This window comes from Coffea eugenioides, chromosome 4, assembly GCF_003713205.1.
Source record: "Coffea eugenioides isolate CCC68of chromosome 4, Ceug_1.0, whole genome shotgun sequence".
In the NCBI taxonomy this organism is placed as follows: domain Eukaryota; kingdom Viridiplantae; phylum Streptophyta; class Magnoliopsida; order Gentianales; family Rubiaceae; genus Coffea; species Coffea eugenioides.
Window position 1 is genome coordinate 4,458,392 of NC_040038.1, and position 13,464 is coordinate 4,471,855.

At 38.2% G+C, this 13,464-nt stretch overlaps 2 protein-coding genes and 7 non-coding genes across 10 annotated transcripts; all 9 read left to right on the forward strand.

Annotated features, from left to right (window-relative positions):
- The first annotated feature begins 563 nt into the window (after positions 1 to 563).
- On the forward strand, positions 564 to 3,246 carry LOC113769272. Its single transcript, XM_027313735.1, has 4 exons — positions 564 to 649; positions 833 to 931; positions 1,453 to 2,079; positions 2,648 to 3,246. Exons 1-4 carry the CDS (start codon positions 578 to 580, stop codon positions 2,960 to 2,962), a joined length of 1,113 nt encoding a protein of 370 aa, XP_027169536.1. The 5' UTR covers positions 564 to 577; the 3' UTR covers positions 2,963 to 3,246.
- A 393-nt stretch (positions 3,247 to 3,639) lies between these two features.
- On the forward strand, positions 3,640 to 6,741 carry LOC113768419 (mitochondrial import inner membrane translocase subunit PAM16 like 1-like). 2 transcript variants are annotated; one of them, XM_027312766.1, is made up of 5 exons: positions 3,640 to 3,930; positions 4,162 to 4,226; positions 4,611 to 4,698; positions 6,037 to 6,167; positions 6,247 to 6,741. In XM_027312766.1, exons 2-5 carry the CDS (start codon positions 4,224 to 4,226, stop codon positions 6,367 to 6,369), a joined length of 345 nt encoding a protein of 114 aa, XP_027168567.1. In that variant the 5' UTR covers positions 3,640 to 3,930; positions 4,162 to 4,223; the 3' UTR covers positions 6,370 to 6,741. The 2 variants fall into 2 exon arrangements, with proteins under 2 accessions (XP_027168567.1, XP_027168568.1); XM_027312767.1 differs by having other exon boundaries at positions 3,640 to 3,904.
- A 3,048-nt stretch (positions 6,742 to 9,789) lies between these two features.
- On the forward strand, positions 9,790 to 9,908 carry LOC113769619. The gene has a single exon (XR_003468182.1). It is a non-coding gene; the product is annotated as a 5S ribosomal RNA (ribosomal RNA).
- Positions 9,909 to 10,322: 414 nt separating this feature from the next.
- On the forward strand, positions 10,323 to 10,441 carry LOC113769631. Its single transcript, XR_003468194.1, has one exon. It is a non-coding gene; the product is annotated as a 5S ribosomal RNA (ribosomal RNA).
- Positions 10,442 to 10,857: 416 nt separating this feature from the next.
- On the forward strand, positions 10,858 to 10,975 carry LOC113769778. The gene has a single exon (XR_003468321.1). It is a non-coding gene; the product is annotated as a 5S ribosomal RNA (ribosomal RNA).
- A 416-nt stretch (positions 10,976 to 11,391) lies between these two features.
- LOC113769775 lies at positions 11,392 to 11,510 on the forward strand. Its single transcript, XR_003468319.1, has one exon. It is a non-coding gene; the product is annotated as a 5S ribosomal RNA (ribosomal RNA).
- A 416-nt stretch (positions 11,511 to 11,926) lies between these two features.
- LOC113769787 lies at positions 11,927 to 12,045 on the forward strand. The gene has a single exon (XR_003468330.1). It is a non-coding gene; the product is annotated as a 5S ribosomal RNA (ribosomal RNA).
- Positions 12,046 to 12,460: 415 nt separating this feature from the next.
- On the forward strand, positions 12,461 to 12,579 carry LOC113769768. The gene has a single exon (XR_003468312.1). It is a non-coding gene; the product is annotated as a 5S ribosomal RNA (ribosomal RNA).
- A 416-nt stretch (positions 12,580 to 12,995) lies between these two features.
- LOC113769755 lies at positions 12,996 to 13,114 on the forward strand. The gene has a single exon (XR_003468300.1). It is a non-coding gene; the product is annotated as a 5S ribosomal RNA (ribosomal RNA).
- Positions 13,115 to 13,464: the final 350 nt, after the last annotated feature.

Genomic DNA, 13,464 nt, shown 5'->3' on the forward strand with positions numbered 1-13,464 from the left:
ACAATAAAGCATTATATCAAAAGAAAAAAAAAATAAAACATATGAAAGAGAAAAAGAAAAACAAGTGACACGATGTCGTTATGACTCGACTCACGATAACAAGTACCAGCTGCCAGCTACCAAATACCAACTCTGACTCTGACAGCGTTCAAAAAAAAAATCAATATCAATTAATCTCACCCGAAATCTCCGCCTGTTCAAGCGATAAGGATTTTGGCGCCAAAATGCATCGCTCCACAACTAGGTCTCCTTCTCCGATCGCCGATCTTCAATCGAAGCTCTCACGAATTTCTTTTCAACAAGAACAGATCAAAATCGCATTCAATCAGCTCCATTCTCACATCCGAACCAGTTTGATCGAAGTACTATTGTCATGATTATCATTATCTGATCATACACTTCAAATATTAATTCAAATTTCGTGCTGTACATTTTCAAATACTGGAAGACTTCCATTTCTATTTTTTTTTGTCCTCCTGAATTGTGTGTGTGATTTATGTTCTTGTCAAAGGCTGAAGATGTATTTTCGTCGCTGGCGATTCCATTGATGATGCTTGTTGGATTGAAGACCGGGGAAATGGCGGACGAAGGACGATTCAGTTCCATTATTATCAATGATAAGAACAACTATTATCCTTCGAATTATAAAGTATTACTATACTAATTTTAATCTCCTATTTGTTCATGTCGTGATTGTTCAGTGCATACTCATATCAAATTGGACATTGGTCCCGTGCGCGTGAATTTTTCATGTGTTGTGTGTTGTTCAATTTCTGTATGACGTAAAAGTTGTCGATAATCGAATACTTATGCGCTTCATTTTCCTTAACAGGAACGGGAAAGGAATGGAGATAAATCTGAAGAAGTATGCAGTAGATTGGTGGTGGCTATGAGGGGAATGGATGAAAACCTGAGGATTGGTAAATTTGAGGTGATCTTTTTTTTTTGGCATAATCTTCCTGTTAGAAAATGTTCATCTTGTTGTGATTACTAAGAATTTCACTGATCGCTGGTGTGCTTTTCTTCCGATGAAGAAGGACTATGTAAACAATTAATGGCAGAGGGGAGTTTTTTTGTCAATGGAATTCTCATTCCGAAGCAGCTCTTTCTTTTTCTTATTGTCTTTCTTAGGATATTGAATAGTATTTCTGTTAGACCTAATAATCCCTGAGCTTCCCCCCGTCCCTCAACACCACCCCCCCCCCCCCCCCCACAAAAAAGAAAAAAAAATATTGGTTTTCTATGCATAGTGATTACTGATTAGGTTAAGGATTAGACTGAGAATATGGTTAGTTCAATGTCATTGGATTATCCAACTGCAGTCCCAATTACACCGAGTTCTCAGCTTTTTGGTTGCTTTTCTAGTGAAGAAACCATCCAATAGCATTTGATGTGAGATGGCGACTTGTTGACTGTTTCAATTGGTAGGTTGTACTGATCATTTGTTTGCAGGGACTAAATGTTGCCGCTAAAGCCACCAAAGCATGCAAGGAGCTAATCCATAAACAAAAACTGCAGCTAATGCAATTAGTGCAGCTTCTGAAACAAATTGAGGCCCAGGTTAATTCTAGCCAAGATGACATCTTTCAGACCCTTGCTGATCAACGGGCATCTATCCAAAAATTATTTCAGCAAGCTGTTGCATATGTTTATGCCACTCACCAATCATGTCAAAGTAATGGCACCTCTATCAACATGGTAAAGCTTCTGAAAATCACTTATGACCATGTTGATTCAGCCCTTGGTTCAGTGGAGATTGGAGTGGAAAACCTGATGACTAAGCTGGGTGATAAAATGTGCAATCCAATGGTTCAGTATGTTAATGAACTTAAAACTGATGTTGTTACTGGAACCTGTCCGAATCTGCTGGCAATGGTGGAGGAGATTGGAGGAGAAATGAGGCTTCGAAGCCTACAGTTGGAGGAAGCAAGAAAAAAGGTGAGAGCAGTTGAAAAGAGTAGAATCGATGCTTTAAATAAGTTGAGGGAAACTGAAGGAAGAATGGAAATGTTGAAGGAAGAACAGCGTTTTCTTTCAGAAATAAATGATGGTTCAAGAGGACATTCTGTTTCTGAGAAGGTATCCCTTAGTTCCTTTGACCAAATTCATTAAAGTTGCATACTTTCCTTGCAAATTTCAGATCATGATCACTCTATCACTCTAGTAAAACATATAGTAAAGGTAACTCCTTTACCAATCAAGATTATGTGGCTAAAGAACTAAGAAAATTTATCCATAAAAGATAGGAAAAAATGAACTCTTTTATGTCCTTTTTCTACATTCAATCTACTATGAACGGCATAATACTCAAACTATACTTTTGATTCAGCTTAACACGGATATTCTATCATCTGCTTTATGACTGTACATTTGTGAATATCACATTACTCGAGCATCATAATATCAAATACATACATTGTTGGTTTCCTTAAGCCATTAGTTTTTACAATTTCTACTGAAAGTAGGTTTTGTACATTGCTAGACAGTAATCTTCTCTGAAGCAACTTGTTACGCAGATAGCTTAGGCAGTGTACTCTGGGAATTGTACCTTCTGTATTCTGATGCTTTCTATTTTTATGGGCTTCATGAGTATATGGTATGGATAGTCTTTTACGATCTAATCCTAAACTGTTTCCCCTGAATCTAGTCCGTGAAGCTTCTATATGCGGAGGAAGATCAAGCTAAGGATGAAAAGCTACTGTGGGAGCTACTGAGGAAAAAAAGAAAACTGCAAGTACCTGACAGTCCATTTGGAGCAAAGGAGCTTCTAGGCATTGGAACCTGTGAGAGATATCTTAGATCGAAAAGGGCAGTATCTCCAATCAGTTGCAGGCCAAATAAAACTAGCCAATTAGCAGGAGTTAGTCCACAAACTCCGAGGATCGAATTTCGGACACCATTGGGTTCTTCTCCTTCAACCACAATTCATCAAGTTCTGTCACGCAAGCGCATTACTCCCTGACCACATGGTTGAACAGATGCTGGGCTCCTTGCTTGTTGGTTGATCTAGGAGCAATTAACATGGCTTTTCCTTTGGAAGCTATCCTTTCTTTCTCACCTAGTGTAAATAGAGTGATTGCCAGAAGCAGTTAAGCGTACATTTGTTTCACCTCAACAGCACTCTCTTATGTTCTATGTAAACTCTAATGGTAGGATGACTTGGAATTGGAATCTACGTCTTATGGTTGATATTGATTTGCTCGGAAGCATGTAATGATCAGATTCATGGCAAGTATGATTCCCTCTTTTTCTTTTTCTTTTTTTCAAATCCTGCCCCTAATGCTCTAACAAACCTCTTTTAGCAAATAGCTTTCCATCATTAGACTAGGCACGCTTGTTGAACCGGGTTTACTGAACTCTTGGCGCTACTCGTATTTTGCCATATTCTTGTGTGAATACTAATGAGATTATTTAGTAGCGTCTTGGGCCTACTTTTGTAGCCCAATAGCTGAGTATTCTAAAAGCTTAATTCATAGCACATTGAAGCCCAATTTCCACATGCTGGCTTAATTTCTTTTGCTCTCGGAGCCTTCTTTTTTTAATAAAGTAACTTTTTTTTTCTTTTCTTTTTTTTTTTCCAAAAACAGATTTTCATGGCTAACCATTTGGCCAAAGTTGTTTAAAGAAATCGTTTACGGGCTGTTCGTGGGAACTGGGGTGCCTTGGGCAAAGGGTCTCGGACTTGGCGGTAACCGGCACACAGCAGGAGCCGCCTAATAATCATTTTTTGGCCATCTGTTTCAAGCAGCCTCCGCTCCCGCTTCTCCAAACCGCCACCTTCCACCGCCAACACCATAACAATATCACAACCGAGCAACTTAGTTGGCTCCTCAAACCACCCTCTCATTTTGTTTTCCTCCCTAAAAGCCCTCAAGAGCTTCCACTTCCAGGTTCCAATTCCCAAGTGAGGGTTTAAATCTTGATTTTTAGGTATAAAAGAAAATTTTAAAAAAAGAAACTCTTATTATCTTTTTCTCTTTATTATTCAGCCTGCTGATAAAAATTGACCAAAAAATATTTTTTCTCTCTTGTGGGGCCGGGGGGGGGGGTCTTTGAATGTCATTAATCGTGGAATCAATATTATGTTCTTTAGCTACAGAGATTTGGAGAAAGTAGATTATATTGTCAAGCTCATACATATGATTTTATCATTGCTTATAGGTACTTTGTGTCTGAGGTCAATTTCTCCAAGACTGGAACTTTTGCTCCGCTAATCGTAAAAGATGGTACGACGTATTCCGACTTCTGTTTACATGTGTTTTGCTTTCTACTTGATTGTAGTTTAGCTTTTGCATGTCTTTATGAACATCTTTTGACCATGAATTTAAAAGATTTGGCATAATTTTGTTTTTGGAGTTAAACTTTTTGCTTGGCTTCAAGCAGAATTTGAGAGAATTGAATAACTGATAAAGGTGTCTACTTTTGTGAAAAATTTTCCAGTTCTGAACGCACAATGCATCAAAAAGGCTTAATTTATGTTCGCTTTGCTACACACGTTTGTGCATCTTTTCACATTCGATGTCCTTTTCGACCCACATTTTCTTGTTTGCTCCTAGCAACTGTTGACAAACATATCAAATACTTCAACCTCGTTTAACTTCTTGTTGCAGGCAGCTAGAATTCTGGCAAATCTAATTGTAATTGGCTCAGGAGTAATGGCACGTGCTTTTGTCCAAGCGTATCGTCAGGCACTTGCAAGTAAGTTTCTTTTCTGCAGCTTATATTTTTTTTTTTTCAGTTGTTATGGGTTGCAGCTTATATTTTTCTGCGTTTTGTACTTTTGTTCCATCTTCAGGTATAAAATTAATGGTATTTGATAAAAGGGTAGATATGATTAACTAGGCCGTACTAGTGCCAGAGAATTTGCCACCCAATTTTTCTTGTATCAAATAGGTCAATGAACTATTCAAAGTGATGTAGTATCTTCCCTCTGATAATGGTAGCTACTAACTTGGGTGATTTATGATGTGGGGGGCTTGTTGCGTTGGAGGGGAACTGGGCAAGAGAGGGGAGTGGGGTTGTTCTGGAAGTGCAATTATAGGTGCCGAAGGGCCATGTTGACTTGCTAGGAGTGGATATCAAGGGCTGGGAAGAGTTTGGTTGAGCAAAGTGGTAGTGTGTGGAGTTCACAATTCTAATGTATACTTGGTGGAATCAAATGCAATCCTGTTATATAACAGAGCACAGTGGTATTCATTGAAAATCTAAACGTGTGCTTTTTGAGCTTCATTATTGCACAATAAAGTCAGCAATTAAAGCCCTAGGGGGAAGAGAATCTGAATTGATGATTGCAATGGAATGTTATTGACTTGAAACATTTCGGACTTTCTAATCTGGTGGGAGGAGTAAAGCTTTTAAATATGGTTGATAAATTAAAGTTGGTTCTTTGAGATTTGCTTTGCTGTTGGGTGATTTGCAGGCCATCACGGCAATGTATATAGGGGGCTGGCAGGGTGAACCTTTTGTGTGGTGGGGATGGGAGAGAGGTTGGTGGGTGGGCTGCCGGTGGTGGTGGTGGTGGTTTGCTCTTGTATCAGAGTGGAACTGGAAAAGGAAATTAAAAAGGAAAAAATGGCTGAAGGGAGAGGTTAAATTTTAATCATGAACTAACACTAATTGAAGGACAATTATATACTTTCCCAGGTTCAGTGGCTTATTGATATTAGATGCAAGAAATAAATTGTTAACCAAAACTTCACAATCTGAAGATATATTTTTGGGCAATTTAGAAATTTTGCCCTACTTAGAGAAGCATTGCTTATGATATCTTGTGGTGAGACCTTCAGATACTAGCTTTTCACTGCATTACATGTTGGTGTTTGGTTGATCAGAACTAACAAGAATCTATCCAGTAGGATAATGTGTTGTTCTCTTGTCACTTTAGCTAATGAAATTGACTAGCATAGCATGAGAAGGAGAAGTATGGCATTTCATGTATGATAATCATTCCATACATGAAACTCATGCACTGTTATTGCCTGCTTTGGAAAGTTTCTACAGTAAATGGTTGAATAACTTGTTCCTGACTAACGACAGACGCATCAAGAAGTGGTGCTGCTCAAGAAGCAGTTCAGACCATCAGAAGAGCGAGTAAAACCATGACCGACTCAGAAGCAAGGCAAATTCTTGGCGTGGCAGAGAATTCATCGTGGCAAGATATCTTGCAGGTCATTACTGTGTTGATTCTATTTTTTTGTGCTGTGATCCTTTTGCATTTTAGCTTGACATTGTTCCTTCCACCTGCAGAAGTATGATACCCTGTTTGAAAGAAATGCAACAAATGGGAGCTTTTATCTTCAGTCAAAGGTTCATAGAGCCAAAGAATGTTTGGAATCTATTGAGCAGATGAAAGCGCAGGGGCCAAGTTAAGAGAGTCATTTTGCTTTCGAGGAGAGCGTAACTCGATGAGCCATTCTCTTTCTGCTCAACTTGGGTCATTTAGCAAGTGATTCAAGGGTTCATCCTTGTTTTACCTCGTGTTATTTTTCACAACCCGGTTTGACATTTATATCAAGGAATGACACTGGAATCTGTTACCTCCGCGGCTCCGCCTAACGCCACCACATAAATGCTGTGCCTCAGATTCTGTCTGTTCTGGCTTGTGCCCATTTGCTTTCCTCTGAGCTAGTGTCTCACGTCTTCTTCGCAACAAAGATAGTTACTTTGTTGGAAAAGAGGATGAATACAAAATTAGCCTAGAGAATTTTACACTAATGAAGTCGAGGATCGATCTTTAACTTAGGGCTCCATTGCATTGAAGAGAACTTCTCCACATTACATATTAACAAAAATATATTTGGAAATTTTTTTTTTAAAAAAAAATCAACACCGTTGATGATCTATTAGCACTTCGATTGCTATGTATAAAATTTTGTAGGAAATTGACTTAAGTTTTGTCCTTTCATTAATTATCACAAATTTTATTATAATTTTGATTTTTTAACCATTCAAAGATTTCTTGTGAAATAAATGTCAAAATATATTTTTAGAAATATTAATTTTTAGTATGTTGATCAAGGAATAAAAAAAAAAGTAAAATGATATAATAGGATGATTTTATAAAGTAATAGTAATAGGGTGTAAATAAATGGAGAGAATTCCAATGGTCCAACCCCTAATATGGGAATCAAAGCAGCATGTTGGATTGATTTTGAGCTTAAGAAGGGGTGTGTTTGATAAACCTGAATTTTAAAAACTGAAATTTAAATTTTGAATATATTAAGTTATTAATTGTTAAATATTAAATTTGATATATATAAGTGTATATATCAAATTAAGTAATAAGTGAAAATGTTAACATTTGAACTCATTAATTCTAAATTTGGACTAGATTATCAAACAAAGATTAACATTAATGTTGAATGCTTATAGCGTAGATTAGCTGTACTTATTGGTGAGCGACCGAACCTAAGTTGTAATCATCCTAGACTGCAAATGCCAACCTCGTCTACACGCCATAGTGGGCGGCCCAGCAAAGTGACTCTATAATTGAACAAAAGCGGTCCAGTGACCTAGAAATTGGTGTTAGGTCAAAGTTTTTTTTTTTGGGTTTGAAAAAGGTGTTGGGTCAAAGCTGAGCGACGCTCTATGAGGCCCAAGCTGATTGTGTGTAATTATCAAACCTTGCCCAGCATTAACACGCTCTCGATCCACATTAACGGGCTCGGGGTATATTCTTGATGTTGAAATATTTGCATTGCAGTGGACTTTTGAAAATGAACTTGCAAATTTGTCTCGTTTAAATTAAGTCTGAATTTTCTCTTAGCAGCAAGAAACAGCCTTAGCTTGCGGCGATCATTTTAATGGGTTCACACAATCATCAATCAGTGTAAGAGTTGACAAATATTAAATTTTAGTTGACCTAATTTAGTTCATGACTGAACTAATTTTGAAGAGAGTCGGTGACACTTCTAGAAATTTTAGAATTACAAATTTTTCCCACCTTTTTCTAGAAAATAACATCGCAGTTATTTTTTTTTAATATGATGTGTGCATGATATTAGAAAAAATAAAAGGAGTTGAGAAATTTGTTAAGGCACTGTTTGGATTGAACGTAAATGAAGAAAAGGAAAGGAAAGGGCTTCGGAAAAAAAATATACAAAAAGAAGAATACGGAAAATCGAAATCCATTCATCTTGTTTGAATTACAAAATGAAAGGAAAGGAAACAATTCCAAGTTAGTTACATTTTTATCAATAGTATAAAACTCTAATTTATAAACACATAATAAGTTTTTTAGAAAATTTCAAATCTTCATTAATTTTGGTGTGTTTTCCGTCCGCTTTGAGAAAAAATAACTAGATTTTATCCCTCCATTTCCTTCCATATCCTTTCCTTTACCTTCTCAAAAAAATCAGTCTAAATGTTTGGATCCATCGGTTTTTGAAAGATTTAGTTTTTTAAATACTATAAATTTTTTTAAAAATTACTCTAAATGGTACCCTAAAAAGTAGTCTAAATTTTTTTTAATATTTAAAAAATATCCCAAAATATATTCTAAAAACTCTACTACTCTTAAATATCCCAAAATATATTCTAAAAATATCTCAAATATACTCTAAAAATTCTGCTACAGTAAAATTTTTCAAAAATATCTCCAAAACGTGAATATATTCGAAAACACAATTTTTTTTTCACAAAACTTGAAAATCAAGCAAGCATTAGTTTATGTTACGTGTCTACTCTTCTTTATTTATTTATTTATTTATTTTGGTAGAAACGTGTCTACCCTTTCACTTACCGTTCATGCCATGTAAAAATAAGTCAAAACTTGAGGATTAAGGTAAGCTAACATCATCGCCGACTGCCGGAAAGTTTGAAAAGGCCGAGCCCGACAACATTAATAGGAAGTCGGCGCCGAGCAGCCGAAGTAATAATTGTCACAACATGTTAGAACTCGGTCATCATGTTTTATGTTACACGTTTCTCTGTTCTCATGGCCATCATTTTTACATTCATTTCTTCCACTCCTTGGACTTGTTCAAAGTATTTTGCATATGTCCCGCTAGGCGCTAGCCGCAAAGAAGTCTTCAGCGTGGGGACACAAAAATCGCAATCGAATGGTACTTCTGGCGAGGGCACTTTGTTGTCTATTCTTCTGGGATTTGGGTGGACAAAGATTGCTGCGCTTAACGTTAACAAGTAACGTAGGGGAAAAATAACCGTAGAATGATTTTTGGCTTGAAATGAACTTGTAAATAGGGAGAAATTGGATGACTTCTTGATCAACATATAATTATTAAACCCAGTGCAGACATTAATCCGGTAAGGTCAACGGTCGAATACATTAGTAGTTCAATTGCGAGTTTAGTAGTTGAATCGGTGATTGTATTATATAGTAAAACAATATATTTGAATTATTAAATTATACCGGTGGTTGAGCCGTCAATTTTTTGAGATTTTATCGGTTAAACTGATGAATTACTGACAAGTTAAAAGGATGCTCCGTTCTCTTGTCTAACTATTGATTCAATCCGACTAGATTATCGATTCATTGGATCATCCAATTAAATTGCTGAATCGGGTCAGATCGAGTTTAATAACTATTCTAGAATAGTAGGACCTTTTGCTTTGCTATCAGATGTATCAAATCTTCTTTCTACGGTGAATTAATCAACTTGATGCCAAGGGACCTTATACTAGTTATATAGGTTCAAAATATAAAGTAAATAAATAAAAGGATAAGAGGAAAATGCTTCAATTGACGCTTAAAATGAATTCCGGTCTAGAAAAGCCACACTGCTTCGCTGGACGGGGTAGTTTAAAAGAATAAAGCGAAAGAAATATGGCGGGTGCGATCATACCAGCACTAATGCACCGGATCCCATCAGAACTTCGAAATTAAGCGTGTTTGGGCGAGAGTAGTACTTGGATTGGTGACCCCCTGGGAAGTCCTCGTGTTGCACCCCTCTCTTTTTTGTTTCGAAATCCAAATTTCCTATTCGTTCTTTATCCTGTAGTAATTTAGCTCCGTCGGAACGATTGCTTAATATTTTGCTTCTTGTCGAAGCGTGAAGGAGGATCTGAAGGCGCGAGACAAATCAGGAACGGTACTGCTCGATCAAAGCCCGGATCGTCGCTCAAATTTGTCGGCGCAAATGTATCACCGCAAGCGTGAAGGATTGATTTCATGATAATTTAGAGTTGCGGGATGATGGAAAAAAATAGGGTGCAAATCAATAACAAAAAAAGTATAAAGTAAATAAATAAAAGGATAAGAGGAAAATGCTTGAATTGACGCTTAAAATGAATTCCGGTCTAGAAAAGCCACACTGCTTCGCTGGACGGGGTAGTTTAAAAGAATAAAGCGAAAGGAACGTTGTGGGTGCGATCATACCAGCACTAATGCACCGTATCCCATCAGAACTCCGAAGTTAAGCGTGCTTGGGCGTGAGCAGTATTAGGATGGGTGACCCCTTGGGAATTCCTCTTGTTGCACCCCTCTCTTTTTTGTTTCGAAATTCAAATTTTCTATTCGTTCTTTATCCTGTAGTAATTTAGGTCCTTCGGAACGATTGCTTTATATTTTGCTTCTTCTCGAAGCATGAAGGCAGATCTGAAGGCGCGAGAGAATTCAGGAACGGTACGGCTCGATCAAAGCCCGGATCATCGCTCAAATTTGTCGGCGCAAATGTATCGGCGCTAGCGTGATGGATTGATTTCATGACAATTTATTGTTGCGCGATGAGGGAAAAAAACAGGGTGCAAATCAATAACAAAAAAAAATATGAAAGCAAATAAATAAAAGGATAAGAGAAAAATGCTTGAATTGACGCTTAAAATGAATTTCGGTCTAGAAAAGCCACGCTGCTTCGCAGGACGGGGTAGTTTAAATGAATAAAGCGAAAGGAACATGGCGGGTGCGATCATACCAGCACTAATGCACCGGATCCCATCAGAACTCCGAAGTTAAGCATGCTTGGGCGAGAGTAGTACTAGGATGGGTGACCCCTGGGAATTCCTCTTGTTGCACCCCTCTTTTTTTTGTTTCGAAATTCAAATTTTCTATTCGTTCTTTATCCTGTAGTAATTTAGGTCCTTCGGAACGATTGCTTTATATTTTGCTTCTTCTCGAAGCATGAAGGCGGATCTGAAGGCGCGAGACAAATCAGGAACGGCACGGCTCGATCAAAGCCCGGATCGTCGCTCAAATTTGTCGGCGCAAATGTATCAGCGCAAGCGTGAAGGATTGATTTCATGATAATTTAGAGTTGCGGGATGATGGAAAAAAACGGGGGGCAAATCAATAACAAAAAAAAAATATGAAAGCAAATAAATAAAAGGATAATAGGAAAATGCTTGAATTGACGCTTAAAATGAATTTCGGTCTAGAAAAGCCACACTGCTTCGCAGGACGGGGTAGTTTAAAAAATAATGCGAAAGGAACATGGCGGGTGCGATCATACCAGCACTAATGCACCGGATCCCATCAGAACTCCGAGGTTAAGCATGCTTGGGCGAGAGTAGTACTAGGATGGGTGACCCCCTGGGAATTCCTCTTGTTGCACCCCTCTCTTTTTTGTTTCGAAATTCGAATTTTCTATTCGTTCTTTATCCTGTAGTAATTTAGGTCCTTCGGAACGATTGCTTTATATTTTGCTTCTTCTCGAAGCATGAAGGCGGATCTGAAGGCGCGAGACAAATCAGGAACGGTACGGCTCGATCAAAGCCCGAATCGTCGCTCAAATTTGTCGGCGCAAATGTATCAGCGCAAGTGTGAAGGATTGATTTCATGATAATTTAGAGTTGCGGGATGATGGAAAAAAACAGGGGGCAAATCAATAACAAAAAAAAATATGAAAGCAAATAAATAAAAGGATAATAGGAAAATGCTTGAATTGACGCTTAAAATGAATTTCGGTCTAGAAAAGCCACACTGCTTCGCAGGACGGGGTAGTTTAAAAGAATAAAGCGAAAGGAACATGGCGGGTACGATCATACCAGCACTAATGCACCGGATCCCATCAGAACTCCGAAGTTAAGCATGCTTGGGCGAGAGTAGTACTAGGATGGGTGACCCCCTGGGAATTCCTCTTGTTGCACCCCCCTCTTTTTTGTTTCGAAATTCAAATTTTCTATTCGTTCTTTATCCTGTAGTAATTTAGGTCCTTCGGAACGATTGCTTAATATTTTGCTTCTTGTCAAAGCGTGAAGGAGGATCTGAAGGCGCGAGACAAATTAGGAACGGTACGGCTCGATCAAAGCACGGATCGTCGCTCAAATTTGTCGGCGCAAATGTATCACCGCAAGCGTGAAGGATTGATTTCATGATAATTTAGAGTTGCGGGAAGATGGAAAAAAACAGGGTGCAAATCAATAACAAAAAAAAATATAAAGTAAATAAATAAAAGGATAAGAGGAAAATGCTTCAATTGACGCTTAAAATGAATTCTGGTCTAGAAAAGCCACACTGCTTCGCTGGACGGGGTAGTTTAAAAGAATAATGCGAAAGGAACATGGCGGGTGCGATCATACCAGCACTAACGCACCGGATCCCATCAGAACTCCGAAGTTAAGCATGCTTGGGCGAGAGTAGTACTAGGATGGGTGACCCCCTGGGAATTCCTCTTGTTGCACCCCTCTCTTTTTTGTTTCGAAATTCAAAATTTCTATTCGTTCTTTATCCTGTAGTAATTTAGGTCCTTCGGAACGATTGCTTTATATTTTGCTTCTTCTCGAAGCATGAAGGCGGATCTGAAGGCGCGAGACAAATCAGGAACGGTACGGCTCGATCAAAGCCCGAATCGTCGCTCAAATTTGTCGGCGCAAATGTATCAGCGCAAGTGTGAAGGATTGATTTCGTGATAATTTAGAGTTGCGGGATGATGGAAAAAAACAGGGGGCAAATCAATAACAAAAAAAAATATGAAAGCAAATAAATAAAAGGATAATAGGAAAATGCTTCAATTGACACTTAAAATGAATTTCGGTCTAGAAAAGCCACACTGCTTCGCAGGACGGGGTAGTTTAAAAGAATAAAGCGAAAGGAACATGGCGGGTGCGATCATACCAGCACTAATGCACCGGATCCCATCAGAACTCCGAAGTTAAGCATGCTTGGGCGAGAGTAGTACTAGGATGGGTGACCCCCTGGGAATTCCTCTTGTTGCACCCCCCTCTTTTTTGTTTCGAAATTCAAATTTTCTATTCGTTCTTTATCCTGTAGTAATTTAGGTCCTTCGGAACGATTGCTTAAAATTTTGCTTCTTGTCAAAGCGTGAAGGAGGATCTGAAGGCGCGAGACAAATTAGGAACGGTACGGCTCGATCAAAGCCCGGATCGTCGCTCAAATTTGTCGGCGCAAATGTATCACCGCAAGCGTGAAGGATTGATTTCATGATAATTTAGAGTTGCGGGAAGATGGAAAAAAACAGGGTGCAAATCAATAACAAAAAAAAATATAAAGTAAATAAATAAAGGAAAGAGAAAAAATGCCTTGAATTGACGCTTAAAAAATAGAATTTC